General features: G+C 42.7%; 1 protein-coding gene across 9 annotated transcripts; it reads right to left on the bottom strand.

Annotated features, from left to right (window-relative positions):
* Positions 1-133: 133 nt before the first annotated feature.
* Positions 134-9781, bottom strand: LOC111240050 (NACHT, LRR and PYD domains-containing protein 12-like). Of its 9 annotated transcripts, none has more exons than XM_022770023.1 (12): positions 9612-9780; positions 9339-9453; positions 8876-8922; positions 8513-8717; positions 7633-7737; positions 5492-5570; positions 5124-5349; positions 2563-4363; positions 2276-2449; positions 2011-2184; positions 1672-1718; positions 134-1554 (listed from the first exon to the last, which is right to left on the bottom strand). In XM_022770023.1, the coding sequence occupies exons 4-12, from the start codon at positions 8515-8517 to the stop codon at positions 1007-1009; spliced, it is 3159 nt and encodes a 1052-aa protein (XP_022625744.1). In that variant the 5' UTR covers positions 8518-8717; positions 8876-8922; positions 9339-9453; positions 9612-9780; the 3' UTR covers positions 134-1006. The 9 variants fall into 9 exon arrangements, with proteins under 9 accessions (XP_022625744.1, XP_022625746.1, XP_022625745.1 ...); XM_022770025.1 differs by having other exon boundaries at positions 7633-7734; XM_022770024.1 differs by having other exon boundaries at positions 8513-8658.
* Positions 9782-14798: the final 5017 nt, after the last annotated feature.

The following is a 14798-nucleotide window of genomic DNA, read 5'->3' as shown; positions in this document are numbered from 1 at the left end:
GAAGTGGAGGCACTACATTCACCTGCTGCAATTAAATTCAGTCAGTCTTTCTGTGTTTTGTCACAGCTGCTCTGCTCTTCATCCTTTGCCCAGTGTGCGCTTTTGTTAATATATACATATCAGAACCACGAGAGGAAATACAAAGGTTTATTCTCATCTCGTCTTATTTTAGTTAGTTATTAAAATAAGTACATAGCAACTACATTGACAAAAGTGTGTGGACATCTTAACAGATTTGTGGATGCTGGTGAAACTGCTCCAGGCCCATGAAACAAAGAAATTCATGTATAAAGAACCTTTCACAATCTCTTTATTAGGTGTAATTGTTTGTGGCACAATGATGTTTCAGTCAGATTGCTTTACAATGCTATTACTGCAAAAGGAAGTGTATTATATTGCAATTATTACCAAATGTGTTAAAGGTATATTGTGAAAATTGGTAAAAGCAGTATACTTTTTATATACTTTCAGTTGGTACACTTCTTTGTCAGTATATATGCAATATACATTTCAAAATGTGAATATATTTGAGATAAAAAAATAATACTTTTTTTTAGTGCTGTCAATTCATTAAAAAAATGAACCAAGTTAATCACATAAATAGGCTGTGATTAATCATGATTAATCATTCGTTTAAAATACTACTAAAATACTACTATTTACTTCTAACAATAGCAATAGATGTGCTTTGCCCGAATACGGTGCTTCAGACTTGTTGTGCTTTGCTGGAAAGACAGTTAATCACTGCAGTATATACACAGAACTTTAGTTTTATCTAAACTTCTATTCCAAAGCTTTTTAAATCAAAATTTGCCATTAAGCACACCGGGGTCTGTCTCCTTATTCCGCACTGGAGGACTATGGGAGGAAGTTGCGGTCAATCTTGCCGATATGATTAATTTGTGTTAACATAACTATAACATGTTCAGCTTTCCAGATTAATCACGAGCATTAACGCGTTAACTTTCACAGTCCCCTTTTTTTTTAACAGGGGAGACTCTCTCTGCTAAACTGAACACAGAGACACTGACGAGTGAGTCCAGAACCAGGACCTAAACCTAAACCCAGGATACAGAGGTTCAGTGAAGGTGGTGTTGAAGGTGTGGAGGTGGATCAGTTTGTTAGAGGAGACTCTGTAGAAGGACAGAGAGCCAGCAGGACAATCCACATACACTGCTACTCTGTCGGAGGAGGAGGAGGAGGAGGAGGAGGAGGAGGATGTCACTGTCTTATTGTGACTGACAGAGTAACCATCAGCAGAACATTTCAGACTCCAGGACTGATCGTTCCCTCCAAGCCTGCAGTCTTCACTGTCTCCTTTCCTGCTGATTCCTCTGTAACTCACTGATACATCAACCCTTCCGCTCCACTCGACCTCCCAGTAACAGCGACCAGTCAGACCAGTTGAACACAGCAGCTGAGGCCAGAGGTCAAATCTGTCTGGATGATCAGGATATGACTGTTCCTCCTCCACATGTTTCACCTTCCTGTTGTTGTCAGACAGTTTGATCTGTCTGTTCACTGTGTTTGTGTCGATTGTGAGTTCACAGGAATCTGATGGAGAGAACAAGACACAGCTGCAGTTATTGATCATCTGATCAGTTATTGACAGTTTGAAGATGGTTGAATGTGCTGCTTTGTTTTCATCGATCACATTAAAAACACACTTACACTTCCTCAGACCTGGTGTCAACCATCGGACTCCACCAGGCTCCGCCCTGAAAGGAGGAGGGGGGTCAGACCAGCACGTTCTCTGTCAGCATGCACACATGGACATTACATGGCTCATACACAGACTGTTTGATTACTGTGTTCAGATGGAGGCTTGTGTGTATGGATGTACATTGACCACAGAGAAACAGGAAGTGGAGTCTTCATCTTTAATGATACAGAGCAGGGAGGAGACATGGAGAAGATACTTCATCACCTTGTCTAATAGTAAAGTCTGCACCTGCATAAAGTCCCTCCTCTATCAGACAGTGTGTGTGTCTGCAGCAGGCCTCTACATACCTGAGAGTCTCCAGTCTCCAGTCTGGATCCTCCAGTCCAGCAGACAGAAGCTTCAGTCCTGAGTCTCCTGGATGATTGTAGCTCAGGTCCAGCTCTCTCAGGTGGGAGGGGTTGGAGCTCAGAGCTGAGGCCAGAGAAGCACAGCCTTCCTCTGTGACCAGACATCCTGACAGACTGAACACACAAAACAACACACAGGAACCCTCTGTCAACACCTGCTGCTCTGTTAAACTGTCATCAGATAAACAGGTTGATGGATCCTGACCTGAGAGTCTCCAGTGTACAGAGTGGACTCTCCAGTCCAGCAGACAACAGCTTCACTCCTGAGTCCTGCAGGTCGTTGTTACTCAGGTCCAGGTGTCTCAGACTAGAGGACTGGGAGCTGAGGACTGAGGACAGAGCTCCACAGCTTCTCTCTGAGAGGTTACAGCCACTCAGTCTGAAGAGATGATCATGAGGAATTAAAGAAGAAAGGAAGTTATTTTCTCTCCTGTTGAAAAGACAGAAGTGTCTTTATATAATGATGAATAAATCAACTCTCTCTACACTTACACAGCTTTGTTAGAGACTTTGACCACTGGCAGCAGCTTCAGAAGAGCCTCCTCTGAAGCAGAGTATTTCTTCAGGTCAAACACGTCCAGATCTTCTTCTGAGGACAGTAAGATGAAGACCAGAGCTGACCATTGAGCAGGAGACAGTTTATCTGTGGAGAGACGTCCTGATCTCAGGGACTGTTGGATCTGCTCCACTAGAGAACGATCATTCAGTTCATTCAGACAGTGGAACAGGTTGATGCTTTTCTCTGCAGAGGGAGTCTCTTCAATCTTCTTCTTGATGTACTGGACTGTTTCCTGATTGGTCTGTGAGTCACTTCCTGTCTGTGTCATCAGACCTCGTAGGAGAGTCTGATTGGTCTGCAGTGAAAGACCCAGGAGGAAGCGGAGGAACAAGTCCAGGTGTCCATCTGGACTCTGTAAGGCCTCGTCCACAGCTCTCTGGTAGAAGTTTGTCTCTGCAGATTCGTCTCGTCTTGGTTCAGACTTCTTGGAGGTTGATTGTTCTTCTGACATCAGATTGAGTCCAGACTTGATGAAGGTCAGATGGACATGAAGAGCAGCCAGAAACTCCTGAACACTCAGATGGACGAAGCAGAACACCTTGTCCTGGTACAGGCCTCTCTCCTCTTTAAAGATCTGTGTGAACACTCCTGAGTACACTGAGGCTGCTCTGATATCGATGCCACACTCTGTCAGGTCTGATTCATAGAAGATCAGGTTTCCTTTCTGCAGCTGCTCAAAAGCCAGTTTTCCCAGAGACTCAATCATCTTCCTGCTCTCTGGACTCCAGTGTGGATCTGTCTCAGATCCTCCATCATACTTGACCTTCTTCAGTTTGGACTGAACCACCAGGAAGTGGATGTACATCTCAGTCAGGGTCTTGGGCAGCTCTCCTCCCTCTCTGGTTTTCAACACCTCCTCCAGAACTGTAGCAGTGATCCAGCAGAAGACTGGGATGTGGCACATGATGTGGAGGCTTCGTGATGTCTTGATGTGGGAGATGATCCTGCTGGCCTGCTCCTCATCTCTGAACCTCTTCCTGAAGTACTCCTCCTTCTGTGGGTCAGTGAACCCTCTGACCTCTGTCACCACGTCAACACACTCAGGAGGGATCTGATTGGCTGCTGCAGGTCGTGTGGTTATCCAGAGGCGAGCAGAGGGAAGCAGTTTCCCCCTGATGAGGTTTGTCAGCAGCACGTCCACTGAGGTGGACTCTGTAACATCAGTCAGGATCTCAGTGTTGTGGAAGTCCAGAGGAAGTCGACACTCATCCAGACCGTCAAAGATGAACACGACCTGGAACTGATCAAACCTGCAGATTCCTGCTTCTTTGGTTTCAGTAAAGAAGTGATGAACAAGTTCCACCAAGCTGAACTTTCTCTCTTTCAGCACATTCAGCTGTCTGAAGGTAAATGGAAATGTGAACTGTATGTCCTGGTTGGCTTTGTCTTCAGCCCAGTCCAGAGTGAACTTCTGTGTTAAGACTGTTTTCCCAATGCCAGCCACTCCCCTCGTCATCACTGTTCTGATTGGTCCGTCTCTTCCAGGTGAGGCTTTAAAGATGTCTTCTTGTGTGATGGTTGTTTCTGGTCTGACTGGTTTCCTGGATGCTGTTTCAATCTGTCTGACCTCATGTTCGTCATTGACCTCTCCAGTCCCTCCCTCTGTGATGTAGAGCTCTGTGTAGATCTGCTTCAGAAGGGTTGGGTTTCCTGCTTTAGCGATCCCCTCAAACACAAACTGGAACTTCTTCTTCAAGTTAGATTTGAGTCTAGGTTGGCACATAGCAGGAGATTCTGAAAGAACACAAAAGTATATTTTCTTAAAGTCGCTGTATCAAACTTGTTCACCAACAAGAGAATGGAGTAAGACTCTAAACAAAGTCACACTGTTAGCTACTCCTCACCACTCCTCGCCCCTCCCATCCTGTTTCCTGAAACTATGACTTTAACAACAGATGCCTGGTTGCAACAACCTTTGCAAGACAGCCACTGGTCAAAAACTAGAGTTAGATGAATAACAAGCAGCATTACAACAAAACAGTGACCAGTAAAGAAGGTGTACAGCTTAGGATTTAAAGCACAAAATAATTGTTTGTTGAGGCTGCCTTGACTTGGTACTATTTATTTTGATGAGGAGAGAGAATGATGTTAGCAGTTAAGCTAATTTAACTTCACAACATGAAGGAAATAGGGGTTTAGCATGTAACACTTTTAGCTGAAAGTAGTTTGTATACGATTCAGTAGCGCACTGATCCTGATGAGGGTAAAGCTGTGCTGTGTTGATTTTTAGAGTGAATGATGGTCCACCCGTCCTCTGTGTCCTTTCACCATTTATCTATCATCAGAGCTTCAAAACTGGGCACTTCTTAGATTTTAGATTAAATTATTGTCCTGGATGAAAAGGATTAAATTATTGTCCTGGATGAAAAGACAAGAAATTGGAACTTAACTGATTCATCAAGAAAATATGATCATTTTTCCCCTGAGGAATGTGTTGATGTTAGTAAATGTCTCATTTCTCCATCATGTTGAATCTTTAGAGAAATCCTCTTACTGCTCTGCAGACAGTCAGCCAGCTGCTCCTGCTTCATTCTCCTCAGGAAGTTCACTGTGATCTTCACAAATGCCTCTCTGCTCCTCCTCTGCTCTTCATCCTCAGCGTCCAACACCTCCTCATCCTCCCTCTGACTCCCTGAGCATTCTGGGTAATCTGGACTCAGAAGCTTGTGCATCTTCTTCAGCTCATTCTTGACAAAAGTGACCATGTTCTCCTCCAGCAGCTGGAACAGAAAACTATATGAATGACAGCATCAAACATCAGATCCATGTTGGACAGACTGACAGTCCACTGGTCTGAAAGTGCAGCATGGAGATTATTGTGAACACAACAGATGGAGCAGTAGTTGTTGTACATGTACAGACCATAAATATGGAGTCCAGCTGTGTTTGATGCTGCTGGGCAGACTGAGCACTGGGAACCTCTGAGCTCTCCTGGTCCACTCTGTGGAGGAATCATGAAGAATGAGCTCACATTATGTCCCTGTCACACCAGACAGACACAAGCTAAAGGTCCATGAAGTCACGTTTGGATGTGACAGCCAAGTCAGACGACTCCCTGTAGCGGTAAAGGTTTACTAGTCCTGCCGATCCCACTGAGAATCAACAGCTCAGTCTGCAGCTGTTTGTAGCTTTCAGCTCAAAACAGAAACTGATAAATGTTCATGTTGAATAAAAACTGATGAAAAATATCTTCAATCTTTAAATAAACACAACAACTGACTTTTAGTGAGAAACGTCTTTCTGACTGTTTTAAATTCTGACCTTCCATCAACAGATTTGTCTGAATTTAAGAGGAGGGTTCATGGATGTGTTGCTCTTCATGGACACACAGCTGGATCCAGGTCCAGGTCCAGGTCAGGTCCAGGTCCAGCAGAGTGTGGTGTGTCTCTAACCCTAACACACACAGAGCTTTGAGTGTGAATAATGATGAGCAGTGATGTGAGTCATGGACAGTTAGAGATCTCATCTCACCTCTGAGCTCTGGTCTGGCTCTCATGTTCCCCACACAGAGTGGTTTTAGAGGGAGGGGCTCCCTCCTCTCTGTCCTCACACTGATCCATGCTGCTGAGTTCACATCCACATCAGCTCACACACACTTTCTACCTTCATGTGGAGAGAACACACATCATTCATCTGCACATCAAACTCAAATGTACATCATTTCTCCAGCTGCTCCTCCACTGATTGGCTTCTTTTCTCTGTTTCATATCAGTGTGAGGCAGAGGAAGCTGCCATCAGCTGCTGTACTTCTACCATCCGTCCACTAGATGGCGTCATGAAGCTCAGACAGCGGAGAGCAGCAGCTCATCTCCTCCTCCACAGGATGATTCAGGTGGGAAAAGCTGCCTCCAGTCATCACTAAGTGGAGCTACACAGTAAATAACGACTCTGTGTTCAATCACTAACTCTGCTTCTGCTGAAAACATCCACTCAACATGGCGGACATGTCTGGACTTTACAGTTACAGACTCTGACTCATTATAGTTTTAATGTTTCAGCGTTTCTGGACAAATCTTTCCAAACTTCACTCTGACACTTTCTCTGATCACTGTGAAGCTGCAAAGCTCCTGTTCCAGACAGAGTCAGTGTGTCAGTCGTAGCTGACATATAACTGTGTTTTACAGGCTTTTAATACGATGATTTCTATGTTTAGTGCTTATTTCTTCTATTTCAATACGTCTGAAAACATAATATAAAAATATGTAAATGAAAAGCTGCACTGAAGGCAACAGTGAGACTCTGTTAACCCTTCACATCCACCATCAATCCATCCTCCAGGATCCCTGTAGACTGACAGGAGCCACCAGGGGGCGCTCACTGGTTTCTGTTAGAGACATTAATGTAGATCACTCTGTGTGTAACCATGGTAACCACAGTCATTGCCCCAATTAACATGAATCATGATCCTTCATAAAACAACTTGTTATCAGATCAAAGTCCAGCATCTAGATCAGGATCTGATATCAGGACTCTGGTTCAGAGTTTTTATTGAGTCGTTCAACGTTCAAATAAAACAGTCACAATAAAAAACAAAGAGCTTCAAGGATCAAACTGAATCAGTTCTAATGTGAAGTGTAGAGTGTGATACACACACACACCACACACACACACACACACACACACACACTGCGTTAGTCTTCAGTCTGATTTGACTTGTGTCTCATCAGGAAAGATCTACTTGTGGACTGAGCTGGATTCTCAAGTGTCTGTTGTTGGATGAACTTTATTAATAATAATAATAATAATAATGATGATAATAATGATGATAATAATAATAGTACATTGTGTTTATAAGCCCCTCTCTAGACACCCAAGGACACTTTACAAAGCAAATGAAACCTTCAGAAAACAAGAGAAAGACGATGTATGAATGAAAGAATTAAAGAGCTGTGGAGTCATTCTTCTTCTTTCTGTTCTCCATGTCAACACACCAACAAACAAACAGCAGCTCGTCTGTGATGAAGAGCAAACTCAGAGACTGAAATCAATCAAAGTCCACTTACTCAGATTCTTCACTCTCTCTGGGGTCTGGACCAGGTCTGTGAAGAAAACCATGAGCTGAAATCCTCTGCTTGTTGTCCTTCACAGTCCTCTGTGTGTGCAGGCTGCTGTCAGAGTGAAACACTTATGAACCAGTCTGAACCTGCAGCTCCGCTCAAAGATCAGCTGCTGCACCTTTATATGACTTTATTATCTTTAATATTTAACCTGCAGCAGCTTCCTGCTCCGACTCTGACACGCTGAGAAACCTGACAACTAATAATCATCAACTGACGTCTTCAACACCCAATATATTCCTCTACTTGCTGGTTGAAGGGGGATCAGGTGACTGGAGATGGTGGAGACACACTGAGGGCAACTTACAGGACAGTAGTGAGGACCAGCAGGGATGTAGAATGACAGATGTCAGAGAAAAGAGCAAACATGTAGAAAGAAGGAGAGAAAGTTGACATGAAACAGAAGATGGATCACAGAGTGGTTGTACTGTTCATCATTGACCTCTCCAGTCCCTCCCTCTGTGATGTAGAGCTCTGTGTAGATCTGCTTCAGAAGGGTTGGGTTTCCTGCTTTAGAAATCCCCTCAAACACAAACTGGAACTTTTCTTCAGGTTACAATTTGAGTTTACGACGACAAACTGCTTTGTAGCTTTCAGCTCACTGAGTCTCACTGTCAGTTACAGCTTACATCTGATCAGCTGATGGACGTCGCCCTTTAAACTCAATGATAACATCCTTTGACATGTTAGAGGGAGGGGCTCCCTCCTCTCTGTCCTCACACTGATCCATGCTGCTGAGTTCACATCCACATCAGCTCACACACACTTTCTACCTTCATGTGGAGAGAAACACACATCATTCATCTGCACATCAACTCAAATGTACATCATTTCTCCAGCTGCTCCTCCACTGATTGGCTCTTCTTCTCTGTTTCATATCAGTGTGAGGCAGAGGAAGCTGCCATCAGCTGCTGTACTTCTACCATCAGTCCACTAGATGGCGTCATGAAGCTGCAGTAACGTGATTCACAACTACAGAAATCACCAGAAAGAGGCTGATGTGAGGTGAGTCAGTCTCTTTACTCACAGGTCTGTCAACAAAACACACATATCCCACACAGAAATATTACGATCTAATTAAGATTCAGAGAAATCCCTCAGACAGAAATATTAAAAGACACAAGAGCTCAGTGATTAATTTGAATGAATTAGTTAGACGAGGACTAACTGCACACTGTCTCTATCTTACCTGTAATTAATACCTGGAATCCAAACTGATGAAACTCTTGATAAGATCTGGAGTTCAACAAGCAAAGAAGTATTTAGTTCCCACATCACTTCAAAGCAGCAAGACGACACACACGTTATAAACAAAACGTGTAAAAGTTTATATTAAAATGAATTTTAAAATGCTCTTTACATGTTAATACAAGTGTAAAAATGACACGTATATAAGTATAGAATAATAAAGCACAGGTAATACTTTGGATACAGGATTATAACTTGCAGAGGAGAATTTTTAAATTGCAGTATTTCTCCTATATATATATATAGACATATATAATTAATTAGAAAATTGATTTAGTTAAAAAGCAGAATTATCTTTCTAGTGTAACTTTGCTTCTACTCTAAATATCAACATCAATACTTCTACTGTGACTCAGGTAACGAGAGGTCTTAACGAGTAAAACATTAAAAACTGCTCACATTACCTTCAGGGGAGAAAATCATCTGCGACATCGTGTTTGTTCAAAGTGAAACTAAAGTTCAACATGGCAACAACCAGAAAGGTCTGTGTGTGTGTGAAGGGTGGAGGATCGTCAATAACTGCCAGGAAAATCAGGTGCAAAATAAAGATAAGCAAAGTTACTGCGCAGAAGAATTTAAGAACATGTTAAGTTGTAGTTTGACAAAAGTGACAAAGTTGCAGCTTTTCTGTTTGCACCGTAAATAATCATCCATATAATCACCGATAAATCACCTACCAGAGCAGCTGAAATTCTTTATTGTCAGAGTATTTACAGAGATGGATAAGTGTTCTCAAATCTATCAGGCAGAGTTGATCCTAATAGTTCCTTCTGTGCTGTTGTCCAAAACAAACACAATAAATACATTTAAAATCCTAATTAAGAGAAAAAGTTGTTAAGAAGTAAATACACTCCACTACAAGTGAAAATCCTGCTTTATAATTTTACCTGGTGTAAAAGTCCACAAGTAGTATCGAACATAGTGAAAGTATGTCAGTAAAGTTCATCATGCGAGTAACTGCCAGAGAAAATCAGGTGCATGTTAAAGATCAGCAGGGCAGCACGGTGGTGCAGTGGCTCTGTGAGATCAGCATGTGTGCGTGGTTTCCTCAGGTGCTCCGGCTTCCTCCACCAGTCCAAAGACATGCGCTTTAGATAATTGGCCTTTTCTAAAAGCTTGTCAGTCTTTCCTCTGGGTGTTGGACTCTCTGACATGCTAATTATCAAACACACAACCTCTAAATGTCTCAACACTTTAAGGTTGAGAGATTTTGCGTTCTCAACTTTTAGTGTTGGACTTCAAACTTCAATGAGTCACTGAGGATTAAACCCATGACCTCTAACCTTTAGACAAGTCTTCAACAGCTTGAGAACTGGGACAAACAAAAACCAGTTCTTCTCTTGGGGACTTCCAGTCTTTCCTCTGGACATCGGCTTATAAACATTAAATCTCTGTCTCAGGATTGAACCAACAACCTCAAAATTTCTAGAGCGTCATCACACCCTCAAGTTTTGTCAAAGCCATTGTAAACTAATTTCTTAGAACTTTTCAGTCTTTGCTCTGGACATAAACCATCAAACACTAGAGGCCTCAGTTGTATTAAGATTCAGAGAAAACCAAACACTGATATTCACTTTTATTGTGAAAAGACAAGAACATGACGGCCAGAATCTTCAAAAAGTGAAGTAACAACATTTTTATCCTGTAATAATCGTAGCTTCTGTTTTTAAGTAGAGTAAGGTTAAATTAAGTTTAGGTAGTGCAACTAATGACCAGTATACTTATTTATTAATGATATTAGTTTCAGTTAGTGGTATCTTGAGCGTGCTGATCGTGAAGAAGTGATCACCGCCGACACGTCTTTACTTGTAATTCAAAGAAGTTATTACAAGAAAGAACACAGTGTCTAAAATGCCGAATCCTGGAGCATCTCTGCCAATGTGAGAGACACCTCTTCTACTACTGTCTCACAAACCCCTCTTTTATCTGTTCATCCCACCTTTTGGGATGTGCCTTTCTTTTAATAGAAGGGCCTTCACACAAATTTGTCGACCATATTTCTGGGTCAAACATTGGGGAAAACCTCTCTTTTTCATTTTTGGTACTCTCATACACCTGTTAACCTTTTGGTGGTCCAGAAAAAGGACCCACACATCCTGAGTGTCTTATTCAGTAGGAGACCGAAAACCTGAAGAGTAAGCAGATTTACCCCTAATGCACATTCCTTAAACTTAACTTATAATATGTAATTTCAAAGAAACCTTTGATAAAACCTTAATTGACACAGACTTTAACTTATTAATAAACTTACATAAAGGAAGGATCTATAACAATTTAAACTGTTTAAAGAGGAAGGAATGAAGTGGATAATACACTACAAGTACAATATCTTTGAACAGCTGGTTAAACCAACTATGCTTTAGTTTTAATTAAATTGAAGTGCATTCAGTGAACTTTTATGGGTGAAACAACTTCAAGAGTACTTTGTACACTTTAAGTATATGGCTGTTTGATTAGTGAAGCTTAAGTGTACATTTGTGTTATAAGTAAATTCAAAATGTATCGTGGGTATATGAGATATAGATGCAGTAGAACATGAATATATGTAATAGTACGCTGTTATAGTTTTGACACATTCCAACAGCAAACTTTATGGATAATAACCACTTTACTTTATTATTACTTTGCTACACTACTTTGTACATTATGTAATGTACTCTTACACACTGCAGTAACACAAATTTGTTACCAGTCTACAAAAGACAGACTTAGGCAATCACATGATCAATCACACGAGGAAACCACGAGAAAAGGACGCACAACAATGACAATGACAATCTGGCACAGGAACAAAGGAAAGTGTAGTACATATACAGGGTCTACTGACAGGGAAGAGCAGGGGCAGGTAGTAAGTGGGGACCATGTGAGGATGATTGGACTGAAATGACAGGACATGTTAGTGATTTCACAATAAGACAGGAAGTACTAAATAAATGAAACATAGTGATTCGTTATGTTCAGTGTATCGTTACAAAGATAATTTTCAGCAAACAATTTAAATGTACAAAACATACATTTAAAAACTGAAAACGTGTGAGTGAAAGAGACAGACATGTGGAGACTGAACTATCTGTTCAACAGTGAGAACGTTTCTCTCTCTGCTACATTCAACACAGAGACACTGAGGAACCAGGTCTGGACCTGGACCTAAACCCAAACCCAGGATACAGAGGTTCAGTGAAGGTGGTGTTGAAGGTGTGGAGGTGAATCAGTTTGTTAGAGGAGACTCTGTAGAAGGACAGAGAGCCAGCAGGACAATCCACATACACCGCTACTCTGTTAGAGACAGAACACAAGAGGGAAGAGAAGGAGGGGGAATAGGAGATGGATTTTTGTTTGTTGTTGTGCCAGACATAGTATCGGCCATCAGAGCAGCTCAGACTCCAAGACTGATGGTTCTTTCCAAATATACATTCGTTACTGTCTCCTCTTCTGCTGATTCCTCTATAACTCAGTGATATATAAATATCTCCTCTCCACTCGACCTCCCAGTAACAGTGACCAGTCAGACCAGTTGAACACAGCAGCTGAAGCCAGTGGTCAAATCTGTCTGGATGATCAGGATATGACTGATCCTCCTCCACACGTGTCACCTTCCTGTTGTCGTCAGACAGTTTGATCTGTCTGTTCACTGTGTTTGTGTCGATTGTGAGTTCACAGGAATCTGATGGAGAGAACAAGACACAGCTGCAGTTATTGATCATCTGATCAGTTATTGACAGTTTGATGATGACTCCTGACATCAGTGATGTGACAGTTTGAAGATGGTTGAATGTGCTGCTTTGTTTTCATCAGTCACATTAAAAACACACTTACACTTCCGCAGACCTGTCGTCAACCATCGGACTCCACCAGGCCATGAGGAGGGGGTCAGGACCAGCACTTCTCTGTAAAGCATTCACACCATGGACATTACATGGCTCTAACATCAGACTGTTTGATATTACTTGTGTTCCAGATGGAGGCTTGTGTGTATGGGATGTACATGGACCACAGAGAAAAACAGGAAGTGGAGTCTTCCATCTTTAATTGATACAGAGCAGGGAGGAGACATGGAGAAGACACTTGCATCACCTGTCTTAATAGAAAGTCTGCCACCTGCCATAAAGTCGCCTCCTCTATCAGACCGTGTGTGTGTCTGCAGCAGCCTTCTACATACCTGAGAGTGTCCAGTCTCCAGTCTGGATCCTACCAGTCCAGCAACAGAAGCTTCCAGTCCTGAGTCTCCTGGATGATTGTAGCTCGGTCCAGCTCTTCTCAGGTGGAGGTTGGAGCTCAGAGCTGAGGCCAGAGAAGCACAGCTTCCTCTGTGACCAGACATCCTGACAAGACTGAACACACAAAACAACACACAGGAACCTCTGTCAACACCTGCTGCTTCTGTTAACTTCACAATAAACAGGTTGATGGATTCACTGACCTGAGATCTCCAGTGTACAGATGACTCTCCAGGTCCCAGCAGGACAAGCAGCTTCACTCCTGAGAGTCCTGTCAGATCGGTTACTTCAGGTCCAGTGTCTCGACTAGATACTGGGGGAGCTGAGGACTGAGCCAGAAGCTCTACAGCTTCTCGTTTCGAGAGTTACAGCCACTCATCGGGAGGAATGATCATGAACAAGAGGGACAAATAACATCAGTGTTAAACTGTAATCACCGTTCAATAATGAGACTGAACAAACAACCAAAGATAACCAAAAATAAAAAAGGCTTAAATTGCTCCATGTACCAAGTCAACTGTGCATCTTTCAGACAGTCACCATGAGAACTGGCTGTTCAGATGTAATCTCTGTCTCAGGACGTGAAGTTCTGAGTTGTGCGTATTTTAAACAAACTGAAAATCGCAAAGCAGATTATTGACTGAACAAGACATTTACAAAAAGTACAACAAGTCTAAATCAGTTGATCAAAACCACAGATGAGCTTTTGTTCATTAACCATATTTATATCACATTTAAACAAACAGTAACTGATCTGACCGGAGAGTCTCCGAGTGTACAGAGTGGACCCTTCAGTCCAGCAGACAACAGCTTCACTCCTGAGTTCCTGAGGTCAGTTGTTACTCAGGTCCAGGCTGTCTCAGACTAGAGACTGGGAGTGTGAGGACTGGCGGCGCAGAGCTTCACAGCTTCTCTTTGAGAGTTACAGCACTACAGTTGAAGAAACAACACAACAAAAACATGATTTACGTGCTTTAGACCAAACGATCCTGAATTGACCACGTTACTTTCTGTACTTACACAGCTTGGTTAGCAGGCTCTTGACCACTGGCAGCAGCTTAGAAGACCTCCTCTGAAGCGCCAGTATTTTCTGCAGCAAACACATCCAGATTGTTCTTCTGAGAGACATAAGATGAAGACCAGAGCTGACCATTGAGCAGGAGGACAGGTTATCTGTGGAGAGACTTCCTGATCTCAGGGACTGTGGATCTCCTCCACTAGGAGAACCATCACAGTTCATTCAGAACAGTGGAACAGGTTGATGCTTTTCTCTGCAGAGGGCAGTCTCTTCGATCTTCCGCTTGATGAACGCGACTGTTTCACTGATGGTCGCGTGAGGCCACTTCCTGTCTGGGTCATCAGACCTCGTAGAGAGTCTTAGATGGTCTGCAGTGAAAGACCCAGGAGGAAGCGGTAGGAACAAGTTCCATGTGTCCGTTTGACTCTGTAACGGCCTCGTCCCACAGCTCTCTCGTAGAAGATTGTCTCTGCAGAATCGTCTCTGGCGTTGGGTGTCGAGACTGCTTGAGGAGGGTGAAGTGTGTTCTTCTGTGCATCAATTGAGTCCGAGACTTTAGAAGGTCAGGGGATGGACGATAAGAGCGCGCAGAAGACTCCTGAAGCACGTCAGGATGAAGTCGTCTCGGT

Source organism: Seriola dumerili, unplaced genomic scaffold (assembly GCF_002260705.1).
Source record: "Seriola dumerili isolate Sdu_G_001 unplaced genomic scaffold, Sdu_1.0 BDQW01009202.1, whole genome shotgun sequence".
NCBI classification, from domain to species: Eukaryota; Metazoa; Chordata; class Actinopteri; order Carangiformes; family Carangidae; genus Seriola; species Seriola dumerili.
Note: the sequence above shows the minus strand (reverse complement) of the source record. Positions and strands in the feature narration are given on the sequence as shown.

Coding starts and splice junctions, on each gene's coding strand:
- LOC111240050 (XM_022770019.1), bottom strand. CDS start 9,366: ATGTCGCAGATGATTTTCTCCCCTGAAG. Junction 2,185..2,275: donor TGTACACTGGAGACTCTCAG/GTCAGGATCCAT, acceptor TTGTGTGTTCAG/TCTGTCAGGATGTCTGGTCA. Junction 1,555..1,671: donor GACACCAGGTCTGAGGAAGT/GTAAGTGTGTTT, acceptor TCTCTCCATCAG/ATTCCTGTGAACTCACAATC.